Raw genomic sequence first — 19702 nt, forward strand, 5'->3', positions numbered from 1 at the left:
CAGGGGTCCCCAGCTTTAAGGAGAGGCTCATGGCACTGGACGGAGCCCAGAGCCCGCACCACCTCCCTCCCTATGCCAGGAGGACCTTCTGGTGTCCACGGTGTGATCGTGAATAAGGGAATCTCATTAAAAGGGAGTTGGGAAGGGTGGAAGGGGGCCGCTCACAGGCCTCCACTCCTTCAGTCTGCAGACCCCAAACAGGCAGAGCCAGCACCTGCGCCTCCAACAGGAGGAAGGGCAAGTGTCCTACCCAGAGGGAAAAGACGCTTTCTCCCTGCGCAGCAACAGCCCAGCCAATGAGAGCCGGTCCCAGCGCAGCCGCCAGGAAGCCCCGCCACCCTGAAGTCCACTTCCTCCAAGGGGCTCTCTTTCTCAGCAGCCCCTCCCAGCTCCCTCCTGTTTCTCTGTAAAGTACCATTACTTTCCTTTGTTAGCCGAACTTACAGTTCTTGCTGTAGCCCAGTTGTCCTGCGCTGCAATTTTCTGCTGTTCCCAAATAAACCCATTTTGTTGATAAAATAACTAGCTGTTTTACTTTTAAGGACGACAAGAGACTGTGCAAGGGCCAGATGAGAGGCCTGCCTGGGGGCGCGGGGTACACAGTTCTCTGCTCGTCCACCAGGGACAAGCCCGGGCCACACCACGTGGGGCCCGCCTGCCCATCACAAGTGGCAGCACCAGCCCGGGAGGGTTGGGGGTGGGCCAGTCCTGCCGGCTGAGGGAAAGACGGGGAGGGAACGGGTCTTCAGGGGCGGGACGTGGCGCCGTGACGGACGGTCCCCAGAGGGGCTGCTGCGCATCACCCCGACCTGCCCTTCCACGGTGGACCTCGGCGCTCCCCCTGGCTGCGACCTGGGGTCCTAGAACAGGCTTTGTCCAGCTAGGGTGAGCGCCCACCTGCCCTCTGGTCTCTCCCAGCTGTGTGGGCGTCCAGCGCTGGCCACGGGCGCCGGAGGCCCCAGGCCGCCTGTGGGCGGTGCCCTGGACCAAGACGTGCTCCACAGCCTCCGCCCCCGCCCCTCGCAGACTCGGTCGGCGCCCCAGGGTCACTCACCTGAGCCAGCGGGGTCCGCCCGGAACCTTGGTCCGGCCGCGGCAGCGGAGTCAGCAGTTGGCCCGGATGGCTTTCCGCAGCGCACCGAGGCCAACGCTGCCGCGGAGCTGTGGGCGGCGGGCCCGGGAAGCGAGCGCGTGGAGCCCCAGGCGGACGTCCGGAGGGGCGGGGCGGGGCGGGGCGGGGCGGGGCGGGGCTGACCCGGGGGCGGGGCGGGGCCCAGGCCAGACCCACCGAGAGCGAGGCTGCCGTTTGGGGGCGTGGCCAGGCCGGCGAGGCGGGGCCGACTGGGGTGAGGAGCCCGACCACAGTTGGGGGCGTGGTCAGGCCGGCGGGGCGGGGCTGGTTGGGGGCGGGGCCGTACTGCCGCCAGGGGGCGCCGTGGGCGTGGCTCACCTGGCGCTCCACTACCTGGCCTGAACCTAGTGCCTGGCGCCCGCGTCCGTCCCCGACTTCTCTGCCTCCCTCCGAGGACCCCCGCGGCTCCACGGTGGTCTCTGGACCTCGGGGCCTCTGCTCAGCGGTCTTCGGCCCGCAGCCATCCCACCGGACCCCTGATTCGACCCCCACCGCCTCCCGCCGCGCCCCGCTCCCACCCCCCACCCCCGCTCTGGCCCGGAAGCGCCAACTTCCGCGGGCGGCCGAGCTGGTGTCCACCCCGCCATGCCCTCGCTCGGGGACCTGGTGCGCGACTGGCACCAGGGCGCACAGGCCGTGGAGCGCGGGGACTGGGACTGCGCCTTGCGCCTCTTCTCGGGCATCCCGGAGCCGCCCGCTAGGTTGTGCTTCAACGTGGGCTGCGTGCACCTGCTGGCTGGGGACCCGGAGGCCGCGCTGCAGGTGAGCCGGGGGCCTGACGACCAGGCGCCCCGAGGGTAGGTCTCAGAGACCCCACCCCTGGGGATGCTGTTCTCTGGCCCTGGGGTGGGGGTCATTGAGCGGTGGGATAAAGACCCAGCAGCCGGAGTGAGCTCAAGGCCCCGCCCTTCCTCCCTGATGGCCACCTGGGAGTGTCTCCCCAGTGTTCCGTCTCAATGAACACCTGAGGCAGGTGGGAGCAGGTTGAGCTGAATCAGGGCCAGAATGGGGGTGTGGGGCTCCCTGACTTGCCTCCACTATGGGTGACCATGTGCCAACTCTGCAGTCGTGGGGAAAGCTCAGGGTGAACACTAGCTCAGATGTTAACATGCCTGGAAACAGGCTCCAGGCTGAATGGGGCTGGGAAGGGGACCCGGGGGCTTCAGCAGACACCTGTGGTGAGGAGACAAGGTCTATCTGGTTGGTGTCCAACCCCAGATCTGAGTACACACCTGTCTGCCACCCACTACCCGAAAAAGAACAAAGAGCTGGGGTGCACGGGGCACACACACACCTGCATCTGCCTGGGGGCCGCACAGAGCCCCTCCCTGCCCTTCAGGCGTCCCGTGGTTCATCGCGGTGGTACCTGCCCCATGGGTGCGAGACAAAAGGCAGCAGCACCTCGCCCACTGCTCCAGTCCCCAAGTGCCCCTGACAGACAGACTCAGGTTCCGGTGTTGCTCAGGCCGTGGGTGACAGCTGCTGAAAACCACAGAAGTGGGAAGAGCTGAGGCGTCGTAAGAGGGAATCAGCGACGCAGGTGTCTTGAGAACCTCACTGCGGGGACACAGAGTCACGTGTGCAAGGGACCCGCTCTGCCGCTTCTCACAGCTGTCCGCTGTGAAGTGTTTCCCAAGAAAGGAAACGCTATCACTGACCCCAGCTGGTTCAGCAGGAGTCACTGGGGTACGGCCTGTCCAGTCACCACTTATGCTAGACGGTGATTTACTAGAGAGAGGGAACAAAGGTCCAGGGCAGAGGGGGTGAGTGTTAATCCTCCTCTGTTCTAGCAGGAGTCGGAGTGCTGTCTAAAGACAACACAATGAAGGAATAATAGCACAGGCATGTTTGTAGAAACACGGGGATGTTAAAAAGCAGATGGGACAGCTGCAGTGAATGAAACCTTGTCCGAAAAGCAGGGCAGGATGGGGTGCGGAGCTGGGACTGCAGTCTGTCGGTGTGAACCCGGAGGACCTGTGGAGATGAAGGGTCTCCCCAGCCCTGAGTGGCCACATCGCTGCCTGCGTGTGGACCTTTAACCTGGGGTCACACTCAGTTCAACAAGCCCCCACTCGGCCAGATTTGTTGCAGCAGCGCCATGGCGGCCCTCCCGTTGCCTGTGCTTGGCCTGCCGGCTGCCACGTCCTCTTGCTGGTGTTTAGCTGATGGCTGCTGCCCTCGTTAGCAGGAGACGTGGTTTCTGAATCCACTTTAAGGAAGAGCTGTGCTTTATGTGCGTGCTGAGCCTTTCGTATTGTTGTTCTTCCTGATTCTATTAGATTAGAGGTGTGTCATATTGTATGAACTACCAAAAATAGGATTTTAAAAAGACAAAAATCTAGCATAACTCCATCCCCTGGAGGTAACTATGATTAACACGCTGGAGTGTTTCCTTGTCCTCATGGTAAACAAGTGGACCTGTGCCACCACCTAACTGAACCCTGAGCCTTTTGCAAGGCACCTCAGGACCTCAGGCCGGTTCGGGTTGTGGCCGTGCTGTGTGCACCAGGCACGAGCTCGGGGACCCTGGCCCGGCACGGGAGACTTCCTCCTGCAGGTGGCTGTCGTCGGGCAGACAGAATCCCTTGACCTGTTGCATCCCCTCTGCCTGGACTGGATCTGTGACACAAGGGCTGGGTTACAGACCTTGGCATTCCACAGGCATTTTTGTCCCCAGGCATTTGACCAAGCGGTGACCAAGGACACCTGCATGGCTGTCGGCTTCTTCCAGCGAGGAGTGGCGAACTTCCAGCTGGAGAGGTGAGCACAGCAGTGCCTTGTTCCTATTCTGATGGCTCTTTGTCTCTGCAAAGCCCTTTCTCATGCTCCTGTCTCCTCTCGCCCAGCCCTCCTCCCGGGCTGCAGCCGAGCCCAGGAGAGGACGCTGGGGTCCTGTAGGAGGTGATGCAGAGCAGAGGCACATGGGGCCCCGGCCTCTGTGCTGTGGGTCACGGAGCCCTTTCTCCGGCCTCCCCCACTTTGCTCCTCGCCAGGCTCTGTGTAGCAGGGAGCTGTGATTATGCCCTCTCTGCAGGCGTAGAAACTGAGGGCAGGGCAGTGGGACTGAAGTGTCCCAGGACACAGAGGTGGTGGGGGCTCTCTGCGCTGAGGCCCTTCCCAGGGAAGGAATCGGGGTTGCAGGACGAGCCCCACAGAGGGTCCCATGCTGGGTAGGCAGGCTTGGGAGCAACCTCCTTTTCTCATCAACCCAGGAGCCTGCCCAGGGAAGGTGGGGATTCTGGTGGGGCTGGGGGTCTCCAGCAGGGCTCTGCATGGGGAGGCCCACAGGGGCCAGGGGCCCGAGAGGCAGGCGGGAAATGCCTCGGGCACTCTGGTTTGGACTGAGGTTAGGGAGAGGGCCTGGGGTGCCGACGGGGGCCTGAGCAGGGGAGCAGGGGGCCGAGGTCAGAGCCAGAGCAGAGCTGGTGTCGTCTCAGCCCTGTGCTCTGTACAGCCCATCCATGTATTGACCTCTTGGCCTGGTCCCCGGGACCTGAGTGCCCCCCATGTGTGGAGACCTGGGTAAGCACACCTGTCCCACGGCAGATGGAGCGGGGCCAGGAGGAATGGGGCAAAGCTCGACCGCTTTCCCTGTGGCCCCTGAGTGAGGGCCTCCCTGCTGCCCACAGGTTCTGGGAGGCCCTGTCCGACTTTCAACTGGCTCTGGCGCAGCTGAGGGACAACGCTACCATCGACTACACCCAGCTGGGCCTGCGGTTCAAACTGCAGGCCTGGGAGGTGAGTTTGCACTGGCTTGTGCAGGGACGGGCCACTGGCAGGTGGGACCAGCTGGGGCACAGGGGGTGCTGTCTGGGGGCCAATGACCCAGGTAGTCCTTCCAGGCCCCGAGTCCTGTAGGCCCTGTCATCTGCGTCCCACTGTCACAGGCGGGGCCACGTTGACTGGGATGCTCCCTCTGGCCAGAGCTGCCCCAAACCCTGGTGGAGCGCTCCACCCCCCGGGAGAGGGCAGGGAGGGTCCGAGAGTCAGTAAGAGGCCACAGGCAGGTGGAGCTGGGCGGGAGTGCAGCCGGCTGAGGGCCCCTGATGCCCGCCCTTGGCTCCAGGCTCAGCCTTGTTCCTGGCCTCCCAGGAGTGTTGGCCTAGAGGGAGGGGCGTTGGGAGGATGCCTCCCCCGCTCTCAGTGCTCCCGGAAACGCACTGCCTTTCCAGCCCTCTGGAAACCACCTGTGTCCCAGCAAGCCGCCCACGAGGCAAGTCCTGATGGGGTGGAGCCCACAGCCCACTGTCCCCTGGCCCAGGGCGCTGAAGGTGCAGGCAGGCTGTGGGGAGCGGGCGGCCATGACCCCACCAGGCCCTGTGGCAGCAGCTCTGGGAGCACAGTGTCCCTGCAGACCGTGGGGACAGGGGCTGACGGGGCACACACTCACTGTCCTCCACCCGCGTGCTGGCCGAGGGGTCAGCTCCCAGGAGCACCAGGCGACTTTGCTGCAATCCACAGCACACCCCCAGCACAGCAGCTAACCCAATCCGTCCCCCATCTCCTTCCACACGGGGCGAGGGAGCAGGACAGGGAAAGGCGGAGGCTCAGTGAGCAGGGCAGCACAGGGAGGAGGGGCCGTGAAGGGGGTCAGGCCTGACGCATAACTGGGGAGACAGGCCAAGAGGACGCCTCCAGAGCAGGGTGATGGACAGACTGCTGGCCCACTCCGGCTGGGGTCTGTAGCCTGGGCCGCCAAGAGGCTCCCCATCTGCTGGCTGCCTGGAAGAGCCCTGGGCAGCTGGGTCTGGGAGGCGCCGTGTTTGGAGCAGGGCCAGGGCTGGGAGCGAGGCCAGGAGGGCGGGGGAAGTAGAACCAGAGGTGGGACCGCGGGTGGGTCCCGGCCCCTGCCGTCACCTCCCCCTCACTCTCAGGTGCGGTTCAACATGGCTGCAGTGCAGTGCCAGCTGGGGCTCTGGGCTGAGGCCACCTGCAGCCTGGAGAAGGCCATCTCCCAGGGGCCGGACGGGGCCCGTGATGACCTGGATGTCGCCCTGGGCCAAGTGCAGGTGAGGGCGCAGGTGAGGGGAGCTGGACTCCTGAGCTGACTCAGATGGCCTGGTAGGCCCAGTTCTGGGCAGATGCTCGAGTCTGACTGTCCCATCCCCTCCAGAAACAGGCCCCCCTGCAGCCTCGGCAGGTCCCCGGGGGCGAGGTCTTCCGGCCCCACCGGCGACGCCTGGAGCACCTGGAGCCTGTGGACTTCCTGGGCAAGGCCAAGGTAAAAGGGCGGGCAGAGTCTCACTTCTCGAGCCTCAGGAGCTCAGGGGACAGCAGCGCCCGGCAGGCCAGAGAGGGGCCAGCGGCCAGGCCCACGCTGAGCTCACAGTCTGTCCTGAGCCCCGAGGCTGCGTTCGCAGGGCGCGTGGTGTCATGAAGGCCTTGGTGGGTGGAAAGAGGGCGTGGGGCTCCGGGGTCAGGGGCGGCATGTCCGGGCGGGGCTCACAGACCTGGGTCTCGCAACCCGGCCGCAGAGCCCCCCTCGCTGCAAGGTGGCGCCGACCCTGCCCACCTCTGCCCGGCCGCGTTCTTCTGGCCCCAGCACCTCCCTGCATCTTGACGGCCTTGGAGAGCGAGACCCCGGGCTGGCCCGGGAGGGCGGGGCAGCACCAGCAGAACCGTGGGGCGGTGGGGCAGCTCACCCCAGGCGGGGAGGCTTGTGGGGAAGGGACGTCTCTGCGTGCACAAGAAGACTCGCTCTGGTTTCCGGCTGGTGGCCCTTGGGCCAGACCTAACACCCCCGGGGTCACCCACGAGCTCGGTGCTGTGTCTTTGCTGGGGCCTGAGTGGAGGAGGGGCTCTGAGCTGCAACAGTCTCTCAACTTGGGGCCTCTTATGGCAGGAGATGACTGTTTCTAGCGAACAAAATTATTTGGAAAGTTGTACTAAAAATAAGTGCAGATATTGTCCTTCATCAAACATATTTTCGCCACCTCCCTGCCCCCACCGTGTGGGTCCGGCAGCCTCGGGCCACGGAGACTTTGGGGTGCAGGGCAGGCACCCTGGCCCGGCCGACCCCCTGCTGTCCCTCACCAGGTGGTGGCCTGCACTGTCCCTGATGACCAGCATGAGGACATCCAGCCTCAGCAGCCACAGGTGGGTAGGCACCTTCTAGCCCCGGCTTCTCTGGCACTTTGCAGTTAAGGAGGGAGGTGCCGCAGGTGCTCTGAACCCTCCCCAGGGATTCCCCAACCTTCCTCTGATCTAAATTCGGGGGGTGGCGTCCCATCCTGTGTGAAGTCTGTGAAAACCGTGCAGCCTTGCTGGGGACACCAAGCCCCCTGCCCCGACACTCCTGCAGGGACCTGCGTCCTGAGGAGGCTGCACTCTGTGCCCATAGGTCCACGATGTGCACGGTGAAGCCGGGCCCTGGGCTGCCACACGGTAGGAAGGGGCTGTCTCCCCTCGGTGAGCTGGCTTCGCCTAGGGGCAGAGGCCCCGCGTGAGGCCCGCTTCCAGCCCCTGAGACCAGAGCCCTTGTGCAGACCCGGCATGGCCACTCCCCGCCAGCGGCCAGGACTGTCACGTCCCCTTTCCAGACAGGCCAGAGCCCCGTGTGGGGAAGGGGCGTCCTGCCCCTCTCAGCCCTCTCTGGGCCCCCTATTTGTCCAGAGGCCCAGGGGCACTCTGTCCTGAGTCCGTTCTGCCCCAGGGGTAGAAGCCACCTCCCCCAGAAGCCCTGCTCAGGCCTGGGTGGTCGGAGCCGAGGTGCGGGGAGAGTGCAGGCTGGGCTGTGGGCTGGCCCGAGCAGCCCCGCCAGACGCAGCCTCACAGGGGTGCTCCAAAGGGAGTTGTGCCTCCTCTCCTGCTCAGGGCTCTCTCAGGCCCACCTTTCACAGAGGCTCTCGACCGGGCGGGCTGAGTGAGGCCTGAGAATGAGGGCCCCCTCCCCTCCCAGGGCCTGTGACAACCGCCCCTACAGGGCTGGTACCCTTTGCGACCCCAGGACACCCCTTGATGCAGAGATGGAGGTCAGCGCTGGCCAGGCTGGCCAGGCTGACCCCTGCACACTGGCCACCTCCGATGAGCAGGTGAGTGAATCTGGGTGGACAGGCAGGGCCATGGTACTGGGAGGACCCCCACCCCCAGGCTGAGCTTGGGGACAGCCCCAGTGAGTACTGTGAGGGTCGCAGGGCAGGGCAGGCGGCCTCACTGCCTGCGGAGGACGGTGCTTTGGCTTCATCAGTCCAGGGACTTGGCCAGAGCCAGACACAGAGCCTGGACACAAGGGGTAGGAGACACTGATGCTCATTGGTGCACCACAGGAGCCCAGGGGTCTGCTCCCCAGCCTGGGCCCTGGGGCGCCTGCAGCCCATGCGTCCCAGACGTGAGGCTCCCGCCCCTCAGCCAGGGCCCCACCTTCCTTCCCGAACACAGGACTCCCCGCGATGCCCCAGGTGCCGGCTGAGGCTGAGGCTGAGGCTGGAAGGGACACAGGCTTCTCCCTGGGGCAGGTGGGCCGGGTGGGTGCGGCGACCACTGCCTGCGGCCAGCAGCAGGAGCTGGGGAGGTCGCTGGCACAGAGGAGGTGGCCGCCCTCATTTCTACTTTCACTGAAGTCCAGCTCACTCACTGAACAGAATGGGGCCCGGAAGCATGCTTCCCACACGGCCATGCTTGGTGAAGCCCGCCAGGCCTGGGGCACGCGCTGGGTGTTCGGGCTCTTAACTCTCCTGACATATGGGCAGTCGCTTCCTTGTTGCTTTAAATAGCAGCTAAATCTGATAAGAATCTACACATTTCGTTTACATAGTCCAACTGTTAGACCCCACCTGAGATCAGGATCTGAGAGAGCTGGTCCGAGTGGCCGGGACACATGTCCTCTGGGGTTTCTGCTGCCCCTCGAGCACGCATGCCCACTGTTCAGGTCCCAACGTGGGGATGAAATCCAGCTGGTCCCTGGCATTCGTCCTCAGCCTCCTGGGGTCACCAGGGACCCCCCAGCTGGAACTGCCACATCATAGTGGGCAGGGAAGACAGTCTGGTGCCCACTGGTGCAAGGTGGCCTGTCTGTGGTCTCCAGGCCTGCAGGGACCTGGCTCATGCCCCGAGGTCACCCACAACTGGTCTGGACTTGAGGCTTCCGGCCTGGCCAGGCCATCTCACAGGCCATATCCCCCATTACTGGCTCTGCTGCGCCGACAGTGTCCATGCACTACCCTGACAAGCTCCAGTCTGGGGAAAGCTGTCTTCACCCTCAGAGCTCCACCCCTGCCCACGGAGGCCAGGCCCAGCAAAGACCCCACTCCCAGCCCCCACCCTATCCCAGCAGAGCCCAGCCTCTGGCTTTCTCTGCAGGGCACCCCCGTGGAGCAGGCTGGCCAGCAGGTTCCTCCAGGTGAGGGCATCCAGAGCAGCGGGTGGCAGGTGGGATGCTCTGTAGAGGGAGCCCCAGGCAGGTACTGGGGGGCTGGGAACCCTCTTTGTCCTGCAGGGAGGAATCTGGTGGCCTCTGGGGAACACGTGGTGCCAGCAACTCTTCCACTCCCAAAACATACTGCTTTGGGGAGTGGCTGCCACTTGAGCCCCACCCCCACCTCCACAGGGCCGCTGGTGGCTGGGGAACCGGGCCCTGGCTCCTCTGAGGACCCCGCGGGTGTTAGGGTAAGAGGCACAGGCTCTCGAGTCACCCCCCTCCAGGGACCTGGGGGCCCCAAGGCCAGACCCCATCCCTCTGAATCACCCCCAGAGACCCCAGCTGAGGAATCCTTACAAATCGACAGCCCCAGCCCCTCCCACCCTTCAGTCCCTGCCCTGCCCCCTGGCCCGAAGCCCCCCACCCTAGCCGGTCCTGGGCGTGCAGATCTGGGGCCTTGAAGACCAACCACCTTTCTTCCTGGACCCAGGAAGTGGCTGCAGGGGGCCCTGAGTCCTTGGTGACCATCATGGTGCAGTGTGCCTTCACCCTGGCCCTGAAGGCCCCAAGAGGAGCTGACCTGTCCAGCCTGCGGGCTCTGCTGAGCCAGGCCCTTCCTCCCCAGGCCCAGCATGGGCAGCTCAGGTGGGTGGAAAGCAGGGCCGGAGGGCTCCAAGCTGGGCACCTCTCAGCCCCGGCCCTGGAGGAGGGGCTAGGCGCGTCAGAAGCTCTGGAGGTCAGAGGTCAGCACCCTCCCGAAGCCCCTGCCCCGCGCTGCCCACTCTGAGGGGTCTCTTTGCAGATACAGAGACCCTGGTGATGACAGGTGCTGGGTGCCACTCACTGGGGAGGAGGCGCTGCAGAGGGCCTGGCAAAGTGCGGCTGCCAGCCGCGGGGGGCTGCAGCTCCAGTGCCAGGTGAGCCTCAGTGGGGCACGGGCCTGGGGCAGGCTGGCGGCCCTTCTCCTGGTGCCAAGCTCACCTGCAGCCCTCACCCTGCCACAGGGAGTGGGCGGCCGGCCTGTCCTTTACCAGGTGGTGGCCCAGCACAGCTACCGCGCCCAGGGGCCCGAGGACCTGGGCTTGCGGCCAGGAGACACGGTGGACGTCCTGTGTGAAGGTAGGGCAGGCCACCACCCACCCCCACTGCCCTGCGGGGCCACGGGGCACATGTGGTTTCTGTGAGCAGACACCCCGACGTCCCCCCACAGTGGACCAGGCGTGGCTGGAGGGCCACTGTGATGGCCGAATTGGCATTTTCCCCAAGTGCTTCGTGGTCCCAGCTGGCCGGCGCACGTGAGGAGGTCAGCCCTAGGAAGTCCGTGGAAGGAGAGTTTAATAAAAGCAATCTGCCTCCACCAAGGTGTGGTCCGTCTTCTGGGCTTGGCCCCTGAGAGGGCCTGACCGAGGCTCCGGAAGACCCCAGGGCCCACTGCCAACAACCCCCAAAGAGCCAGGCCCCTTCTGTCTCCAGCAGTCACTCCCCACTCCGGTCTCCACCTGGGCCCTGGAAGGCTGCAGGGTCCCAAGAAGGGCACTTGCTGCCCTGGGAGGCATGCTGGAGTGGGGTCCTGGGGGTGCTGGGACCTCAAGGCCCCAGGGGTCAGGGCTCAGGGAGGCTGGGGCGGCGCCAGGCTCAGTCCTGCAGCCAGAAGAGCTGCAGCGCAGCAGCCCCCAGGATGGCCGCGAGGGTCAGCACCATGAAGACCAACCCGGCCGCCCAGACACCGTAGCTCTGTGCCCGCCACTGGGCCGGGGCCTCGGCCGGGGTCATGTTGGTCAGGTTCAGCATGTAGCCCAGCGTCCAGCCGATGTCCATGCCGCTGGCCTGTAGGCCGCACAGCTGGTCAGGGCTGCGGGCCGCGGCCCCCAAGCCCCCAGCCCACCCTGCGCCAGGCGGTCACCTGCTTGCGGAACTTGATGCTGGGCCAGGTCTCCTCCCGGAAACCGTAGCCCTCCAGCAGGAGGGTGAGGATGTACAGGCCGGAGGCACAGTAGTCCCGCAGCCAGCGGTCCTGCCCCGGCGAGCTCGCCTCCACCTGCAGGCCCGGAGAAGCCAGGGGCCCGGTGAGGCTCACCTTCTGGCCCACTGGGATTGGGCCCACCTGGAGGCATGACCCTGGGTCTCCTGCCTGGAGCAGGATGGGGTCCCACCGAGCCCCTGCCCGGTGAAGTCTGCAGCCCAGGGAGCTGGGGGGCCCAAGTGGGTCAGGCAGCCCTGGCATCCACCCACCAGCTTCCAGGGCCTCTGGCAGAAGTCCCAGATGGTGGCATTGACAGTGGCCAGCGGCTGCCCAGAGGTGAGGTTCAGGAAGTGGAAGGTGTGATAGTAGTTGGAGAAGGCCTGGGGGGGGGGAAATGGGGGGCGGCATGGGGGCAGGACAAGCCTGGGTGAGCCCCAGCCCCACACACACAGGGTCCCAGGCTCCCCATCCCCCTGGACTTCGGAAGGAAGTCAGGCCCCGAGGCGGGCAGCGGGCGTGCTCACGTAGAACTGGCCCCGCACGGGGGGCTGGTAGACCCCATTGAAGGCACAGTCGCCTCGGCCGCTGCAGCTGGAGAAGTTGAAGAGACCCCGGATGGCCGAGACGCAGGCCCCGGGGTTCCCCATTCCCTCCACCGTGATGTTCTGGGCCAGGTCTGCGGGCGCCGCAGCGTGGACACAGGGCGACTCGTACAGGGGGGCCAAGGGCAGCGTGTCCCGGTAGCTGCTGTGGTAGCAAGGGTGGCGGACCAGGGGGCCCTGGCTGCTCTGTGGGGGCGGGAGGCGGCTATTAGCTCAAGCCTGGCTGGCGACCCCGCACCCTCGGCCCGCGGGGCCCAGCTCACCTGCACCAGCCCTGCCAGGAGCCTGCTGAGCACCTGGTCACGCCCGAAGCAGAGGTAGCTGTGGGTGTAGACGCTGTGGTCGGAGCCGTACAGGCGGAAGGTGGCCTGGGTGCTCTTGTCCAGTATGGGGACCCCGGGCACAAAAGTGATCTGCGTGGAGGCCCCACCCATGTCCAGGGCGCCCACCAACGTCCCGTCCAGAGGCGGGATCCATTCTCCGGAGAAGGAGTACTGAGCACAGACAGGGGACACTGAGTCCCGGGGCCGGCCTCACTGACCCGCAGCCTGGAGTCCGGCCCCGGCCCTGGGGCTGCCCGCGGCACCTTGACCAGCTTGCCCAGGATGTAGTTGATGGTGATCCAACCAAAGGCACCTTCGTCCTGCCCACCCAGGAGCTCAGCACCCCAGAAGTCCAAGGGAGACTGGCCCAGGACGCGGCTGACCGCTGCTAAGATGTCCTCTGCCTGAGAGCTGTTCTTCTGGCTGCACAGAGAGGCCGGGGGCTGGGGCTGGCTGGAAGCCCACACCTCCTGCGCCCTGCCCCGGGCGGGGGCCAGCACTCTCACGCTGAGCCTCGCGGACCTGCGGGGCCCCATGCCAGCCGCCTCACCTGAGCAGCCTCATGCCTGCCGTGGCCCCCAGGAACATGGGCGTTTCCTGGTGCTGGGCCTCTGGGATCAGGGCCAGCGCCTCCTCCAGGCAGCCCTGCAGACTCTCGCCAGCCTGTTCAGGGTCAGAGGTGTAGGAGGAGATTCCAGGCCCTGAAACACAGCACCCCAGGCAGGGCTGGGCTGAAAAGGCCTGTGGGAGGTTGAAAGGTAGTCCCCAGCGATGCATCCACATCCTCACCCTCGGAGCCTGCAAATGGGACCTTACTTGGAAAAGAGGGCTTTGCAGGTGTAATTAAGTTAAGGATTTTAAGATGATATCATTCTGGACTCCCCAGGTCCCTGAATCCAATGACCAGTGTCCTTACAAGAGACGGGAAAGGGGGATTTGAGACACAGGGAGAGACCACGTGCGGGGGGACGGAGAGGTTGGAGGGATGCTGCTGCAGGCCTGGGAGTGTCTGGGGTCCCCAGAAAAGGCTGTGCCAGATCCCTGCCAGGCAGCAGTTGGCAGCTCCCAACAGCCACCCACCGCTGACGGAATGGCCCCCTGACCTTCCACCTGGCAGGCCAGGGCCTGGCTGACCACGCCTGTGTCATTCTCCTTGTCTGCTGGCCACTGATACACAAAGAGGGACGTGTGGGAGGACCCGGCGTCGACCACGATCCCGAACTGGGAGAGACACCAGGGTGAGGAGGGCATGGGCCGCCCACTGCTCAGCCCAGCCTAGCCTCCCTCCGTGGGGCCCAGGGCTGCACCTTGGTGTCTGCGGGCAGGAGGACGTTGGTGGCCTCCACCAGGATGAGAATGAGCGTGACAAGGCCAGAGACGGCTGCGAACCCCAGCAGGACCGTGAAGACCCGCTCCTTCTGAGTCAGCCCCATGGTGGGGGCAGGACTGGCACCTGCGGGGTGGGCAGCAGTGGGCACCCCGAATCTGCCAGCTGCAGATGGAGAGCCCCTCCATGCCCCCTGGGGCTCAGCCCACACACCCTGGCTGGGTCAAAAAGGGCAGGGCCAGAGACCAGGCCGGGAGAGCTGGGTTACCCAAGGTGTTGCGGGCATCAGAGGGGCCTGCGGGGGCTGTGCACCCCGATGCCCCATCTGGCACCAAGGCTGGCCCGGACACAGCCCTTTGTAATGCCGACCCCAGGGTGTCATCCTGCCCACCTGCCCCCACAGGAGAAGGAGCCCCAGCTCTGACGGTCAGCTCCAGACAGAACTTGGGGGGCCCAGGACCCCATTTCTCCCTCCCACCAGGGGCCTCTCCCAGGACAGTCTTCTCCAGAGCTCGGACCCTGCAGCCAGGCCTGGACCGGGTGGGGCAGGGGATGGCCTGGCATCCAAGTGCTGCCCTGCAGCCTATGGGTAACCAGGGGACGGGGCAGCCCGTGGTAACCAGGGGTGAGGTGAGCAGAGTCCCAGGGAGCGCATTGTCTCTGCTGAAGGAGCTGAAGACCCAGGAGTGCTGAACAGCGACACCTGGTTTCCGTTTGAAAACCCAGCCTCAGGTGTCTCTCATCTGACTGACACATTTCAGTTGGCCCCAGGACGGTCCCTCAGCAGCTGGCCCAGCTGGCCCAGCTGACCCAGGATGAGGTTCGCACAGGGCCGAGGCACCTAGCTCGGTGGCTGAAGCCCTGCGGGGCCTCTCCAGCCCCCAAATGCCCCCAAGCAGGCCATGCGCACAAGGCCACCGGGAGCCTCAGGCCAGCCACTGTCGCCGCCCAGAGGAGGTGGTCTGAGGCCTCCAGAGCTTCGAGGTGTGTGGACTTTGTGTGGCGTCAGCAACCCCGTGAGAATGCAGACCTCACTGACGTGCCTCCTGCGCCAGGGGTGTGGGGACTCCCGGGTGAAGGCAGCGGCCTTTGCCCCAGGCCTCCTCCTGGCCCGCCAGGCAGTGCTGCAGGCTGTCTGGGTTATGAGCCCATTTCAAGGAGGGAAGATGGAGGCTCAGAGAAGAAGGTGACATGCTTGAGCCACAGTCAGGCCAGGCTCAGATGGACCCAGCCTGTGTCCCCAGCCAGCACCCTGGTCACAGGCAGGGGCCAGGAACACTGGGACCCCACCCCACTCCCCAGCCTGCAAGGGCGCGAGGCAGCCAGAACCTCCAGTGGGTGGGGTCAGCCCCCCCCCACCCGACCAGGACGCCCCTCACCTGGGCTGGTGGACGACTGGCGGCAGCAGGAGGAAGGACTGCCGTCTGTCCCCTGGGCACTGCTGGTGCCGTCCCGCTCTCCCCACCCCCCAGCCAGTCACCGCCCAGCTGGGCCCAGCCTGCGGCCAGGCCGGCAACCAGCCTGGGGACCCGGGACGCTGAGGCCAGGGCTGCTCACCCCACCCAGGGGCACCGCCCGGGGTGGTCCCGTCCCCCCGCTGCCTGGGGCCACCCTGACCCTCCCTGGAGGCTGCTGGGACTTTGCCCTCCGACTTGCTCTCCCCCAGCAGGGAGCCAGGTGCCAGGGCTCATGCCTGGAGCAGGGCGGAGTCAGGTGACTGGAGAGGCCCGAGGCTTAGGGCTTGGCCGGAGCAAAGGCCACCTGGTCCTGGGAGGAGCCCCAGCCTCTCTGGAGTCGTGGCTGGCTGCGTTCCAGGCGCACAGCACAACTGCCCAAATGTTCTCAGCGCGAGACCCGGCTTCTCTGCACTCTTTCAGGACTCGCTGTCACAGGTTTTCGTTTCAGCCTCCCTGACAGCCGCAGAGGGAGCCCTCCTGCCCTCAGTCAGCACCGGCGGCCTCGAAGCTGACAGTCCTCCCCGCACACGGCGTCCCCGCTGGTGGTCATACCTTTCGCTCACCTTACAGTGACAGTGTTTGATTTCTTCCTGCCCCTTTACAGACTCCTTTATGCTTTCTAGACGTAGTCCTTTGTCACGTATGAGGTTCGCAAACTTTTAAACCCGTGATGAACCCAGTTCATCAATGCGTTCTCCTGTGGGTGCACTTTTCACGTGTTCACGAGGAACTGTTTGCCTCACCCCTGGTCATGAAGATTTCTTTCTCCTCAGGTCACCAACTTTCACGATGTAGCTTAATCTGTGACCCACTTTGAATTACTCTTTGTAAGAAGTGCGGCTGAGGCAGGTCCATCCACTCTGCACACGGATGGCCGAAGCTCCAGCACTGGATATTGAGAAAACCACCCTTTCTCGACGAATTCCTTTGCACCTTTGTTCAAAGAGCTGTATTTTCTGGACCTTCTGTGGTGTCTGTCTCCTCCCAGCTCTGTCCTGATTCCTGCAGCCACGTCACAGGTCTTCACACTGTGCAGTCTGGGCCTCCAGCTTTGTTCTTCTTTATCAAAGCTGTTTCAGCTGCTCCGGCTCCTGTGTCCTCCATGCATATTTTACGGTCTGCCCCTCTTGACGGGCAAAAAATTCTCCTGAACCTTTCGTTACTTGGCATTACGTCAAAAGTCTGTGATCACTTTGGGGAGAATCAATATCTTTATCATTTTGAGCCTACCAGTCCATGAGCACAATTTTGCTTTTCTCCATTTATTTAGGATTTAGGTCTTTAAAAAATTTGTTTTCATCAGCATTTTCTAGTGTTTAGAATAAGGACCCAGTACATGTTTTGTTAGATTTTTACCTAAGTGTTTCATTTTTGTGGGGAGCTACTGTAAATGGCACTATTTATTCTTTTATTTTTTAATAATTATTGTTGTTCTTGGAGTTGAACACTCCCTAATGATTTTTTTTCATTTTTAAGTTTTATCAGGTAGAATTGTTACAATTTACCTATGTTGCATGTAAATACATATGCACAATATGCTGCACATATTTTTTAAAATTTGCATATATGCACCGTTCATTGTTTCTAAGAACATTTAGAGCTTGCATAGTTATCAAAGGAATAAAGCCAACCACAAAATCAAAATTAATTCAAAAAGATACATACACCCCACTATTAACAGCAACATTGTTTATAATCGCCAAGATGTGGAAACGTCCTAAGTGCACATCAGCAGATGAGTGGATACAGAAGATGCACCATATGTGTGTAATAGAGGGCAGCTCACCCACAAGAAAGAAGGATGTTTTGCCATTTGTGGCCCTTCATTCACTTTTTTTTTCCACTTCAAAAACTGGAATTTTATAACTGGCATAAACATTTCCATTACATCAAAAAGAACAAAACACCCAGAAATAAGTCTAACCAAGGAGGTTACCCATACTCTTAAAACTGTAATGCACTGATGAAGGAAATTGAAGATACAAAGAAATGGAAAGATGTCTTGTGCTCTTGGATTGGAAGAATCAGCACTGTCAAGATGGCCACACTGCCCGAAGCAATCCACAGACCCAGTGCAACCCTTGTCAGAATACAACATTCCTCACAGAACTAGAGCAAACAATTCCAGAATTTATGAGGAACCACAAAAGACCCCAAACATCAAAGCAATCTTTTGTAGGCCTTTCTTTTTTCCCTCTTTCTTCTTTTTGTTCTCTTTCTTGTGGTTTGATGACTAGAGAAGTTCCTAACATTTGTTGTAGAGCTGGTTTGGTGGTGCTGAGTTCTTTTAGCTGTTGTTTATCTGAGAAGCTTTTGATTTCTCCATCAAGTCTGAACAAGAGCCTTGCTGAATAGGGTATTCTTGTTTGCAAGTTTTTCCCTTCCATCACTTTAAATACATCGTGCCCCTCCCTTCCGGCCTGGAGAGTTTCTGCTGAAAAATCAGCTGATAACCTGATGGGAGCTCCCTTGCATGTTATTCATTGGTTTTCTCTTGCTGATTTTAGGTTTTTATCCTTCTTAATTTTTTATCAGTTTGATGAGTGTGTGCCTTGGTGTGTCCCTCTCTGGGTGGACCCTGTGTGGAGCCCTCTGCGCTTCCTGGACGTGGGTGACTGTTTCCTTTCCCAAGCTGGGGAAGTTTCCAGTGATCATCTCTCCAAAAATTGTCTCAGGTCCTTTCTCTCTCTTCTCTTGCTGGCACCCCTATAATGTGAATTTTTTTTATCTTTCATTTTATTTATTTTTTGCAGAGTTAGTTTATTTGTTTTTATTTATTTTTTACTGGAGGTATTGGGGATTGAACCCAGGACCTTGTGCGTGCTAAGCACGTGCTTTACCCCTGAGCTAGACCCTCCCTGCTAAACAGCAGTTTTAAAAAATCCAGTCTTCAGTTGTCCACTAGTGGAAGTAGATGCCAATGGTCCTCCTGGTGGACCCTGCTCCAGCCACCTCGCCAAGCCCACTTCTCAGTTCGGGGAGTTCATGCACAGACTCCCTGGGATTTCTGACGTGGACAACCCCCAGGTCTATAAGGAGGGACGGCTGACCTCCTCTACGGCATGTGCCACCTTTTATCCTCTTCCCTGCCGCCATGCTGGCGAGACCTCAGCTGTGCGGACGGGTGGCGAGGGCACACCCATGCCTGCTCCCGACCTGAAGGCACGAGCGTCGGAGGCTTAGCGTCAAGCATGGCGTTGGCTGCAGGTCTCACACAGGCCCCGTCGTGGGTGGGCGTTCCCTCCACTTTGCTGGAGAAGTTTTCACCAGAGTGAGCGCTGGGTTCTGTCACGTGCTCTGTCTTCATCCCTAAGCATATCCATGGGTTTCTCCTCTTCTGTCGTGCCACGTGATGGGTTTCACCAGTCGAGTTTCCTGAATGTGAAGCGAGCCCTCCGTCCTCGGGATCAGCTTCACTTGGCTGTGGGTGTGAGTTCCTGTGTGTCTTACTGGATGTTATTTGCCAGCGCAGCGGTCCTGGTTATTTGTGGGTTTTACTTTCAGATGTGCTCACTAACCTCCGCAGTTTTTGTCATCCCAGAGTCACACTCGGAGCGAGCGCGTCTGAGATCATCTTCAGACATGAGCAGCAAACCTCGAGCAGCTCGGCACCCACGCCCGGCAGAGCTTGGGTGAGGCCAGGCCGCTTCCGCCTCGGCTCCCACCGTGGACAGGGCGCCCGCGGCCTGCTCAGTGCCATGCTCCTGTGCTGCTGTGCCTTCTCCTGGCGATTTCTCTGTTTGAAACGGCACCCAGGCGTCGGGCTGAAGCGCTGTCTGGTGTCCTAATGCGAGAAGGCCAGACGCACCTTGGCAAGGAGACGTGCCAGAGGAGCTCCGTTCAGGCAAGTTACAGCCCTGCTGCCTGTGAGCTAGGCTTAATGAGTTAAATACATACATGATTGGTCATATAAAATATAGTTGATTATTATAAAGTGAGATGTCTTTAAACAGAAACAGACACAAAGCAAGGGTATGCATTGATCAGCTGATCAAAATGCTGTGACCAGAGGCTCTCAGGAGCTCGCCCTTGCCTTTCTCCCAGGGTCAGGGGTTCTGAACTGGCTAACCTGCAGTCTTCCGTGACTTTACAGGACAGGTTACCCCAAGTAAGGGCTTTTGCAGCTGTTCACAGGAGTCTGTAGCCTTCTCTCTGGTGCCAGCGTCAGGATGGGGGCAGCGCCGGGCCTGCAGGTGAGCTGGGAAGGTGTCCTTCCTCTTTCACTTCCTGGGGGTGGGGGGTTGTAGGCTTTGTGTTTCTTCTTTAAACGTTTTATACAACTTGCCAGTGAAACCATCTGAGACTTTCTTCTTCAGACGATAGTTACAAACTCAGTTTCTCCAGTGGTGACAGGGCCCTTCAAGCCACCTGGTTCGTGCTGAGTGAGTGTCGGTGGCTCCTGGCTTTTGGGGACCTGGTCCACTTCACTCGGGCTGCTGCGTCTGTGTGAAGAGGGTCACGCATGCATTCCTTTCCCATCCCTTTGCTACAGACCTCCTTCATTCCTGACATTGGTAATTTGTTTTTTCTCATTTTCTTCGC

General features: G+C 61.7%; 3 protein-coding genes across 22 annotated transcripts in view; 1 reads left to right on the top strand and 2 right to left on the bottom strand.

Annotated features, from left to right (window-relative positions):
* The window catches only part of EXD3 (exonuclease 3'-5' domain containing 3), a 74109-nt gene extending 72898 nt beyond the window's left edge, over nt 1–1211 (bottom strand). For 8 of the 12 annotated variants that reach the window (XM_074362794.1, XM_074362793.1, XM_074362792.1 and 5 more), the window contains exon 1: nt 1055–1210. The gene's annotated coding sequence lies outside the window, so the exon portion shown is untranslated. Of the gene's footprint in view, nt 1–444; nt 679–1054 lie in introns of those variants that run through there. The other 4 variants (XM_074362789.1, XM_074362788.1, XM_074362787.1 and 1 more) reach the window with 3 other exon arrangements.
* Nucleotides 742–10881, top strand: NOXA1 (NADPH oxidase activator 1). 8 transcript variants are annotated; one of them, XM_074362825.1, is made up of 16 exons: nt 742–885; nt 1481–1894; nt 3810–3892; nt 4762–4870; nt 5199–5345; nt 6007–6153; nt 6246–6353; nt 7169–7228; nt 7473–7516; nt 8031–8163; nt 9431–9470; nt 9567–9736; nt 9979–10133; nt 10291–10405; nt 10493–10607; nt 10699–10845. In XM_074362825.1, the coding sequence occupies exons 2-16, from the start codon at nt 1718–1720 to the stop codon at nt 10785–10787; spliced, it is 1692 nt and encodes a 563-aa protein (XP_074218926.1). In that variant the 5' UTR covers nt 742–885; nt 1481–1717; the 3' UTR covers nt 10788–10845. The 8 variants fall into 8 exon arrangements, with proteins under 8 accessions (XP_074218926.1, XP_074218929.1, XP_074218927.1 ...); XM_074362826.1 differs by lacking the exon at nt 742–885 and having other exon boundaries at nt 1439–1894; nt 10297–10405; XM_045520824.2 differs by lacking the exon at nt 742–885 and having other exon boundaries at nt 1444–1894; nt 9678–9736.
* ENTPD8 (ectonucleoside triphosphate diphosphohydrolase 8) lies at nt 10807–16223 on the bottom strand. Of its 2 annotated transcripts, none has more exons than XM_074362832.1 (10): nt 15724–16223; nt 13684–13829; nt 13480–13597; nt 12927–13077; nt 12640–12799; nt 12317–12547; nt 11976–12239; nt 11721–11831; nt 11392–11526; nt 10807–11315 (listed from the first exon to the last, which is right to left on the bottom strand). In XM_074362832.1, exons 2-10 carry the CDS (start codon nt 13807–13809, stop codon nt 11124–11126), a joined length of 1488 nt encoding a protein of 495 aa, XP_074218933.1. In that variant the 5' UTR covers nt 13810–13829; nt 15724–16223; the 3' UTR covers nt 10807–11123. The 2 variants fall into 2 exon arrangements, with proteins under 2 accessions (XP_074218933.1, XP_074218932.1); XM_074362831.1 differs by lacking the exon at nt 15724–16223 and adding an exon at nt 15083–15637.
* Nucleotides 16224–19702: the final 3479 nt, after the last annotated feature.

Source organism: Camelus bactrianus, chromosome 4 (assembly GCF_048773025.1).
Source record: "Camelus bactrianus isolate YW-2024 breed Bactrian camel chromosome 4, ASM4877302v1, whole genome shotgun sequence".
In the NCBI taxonomy this organism is placed as follows: domain Eukaryota; kingdom Metazoa; phylum Chordata; class Mammalia; order Artiodactyla; family Camelidae; genus Camelus; species Camelus bactrianus.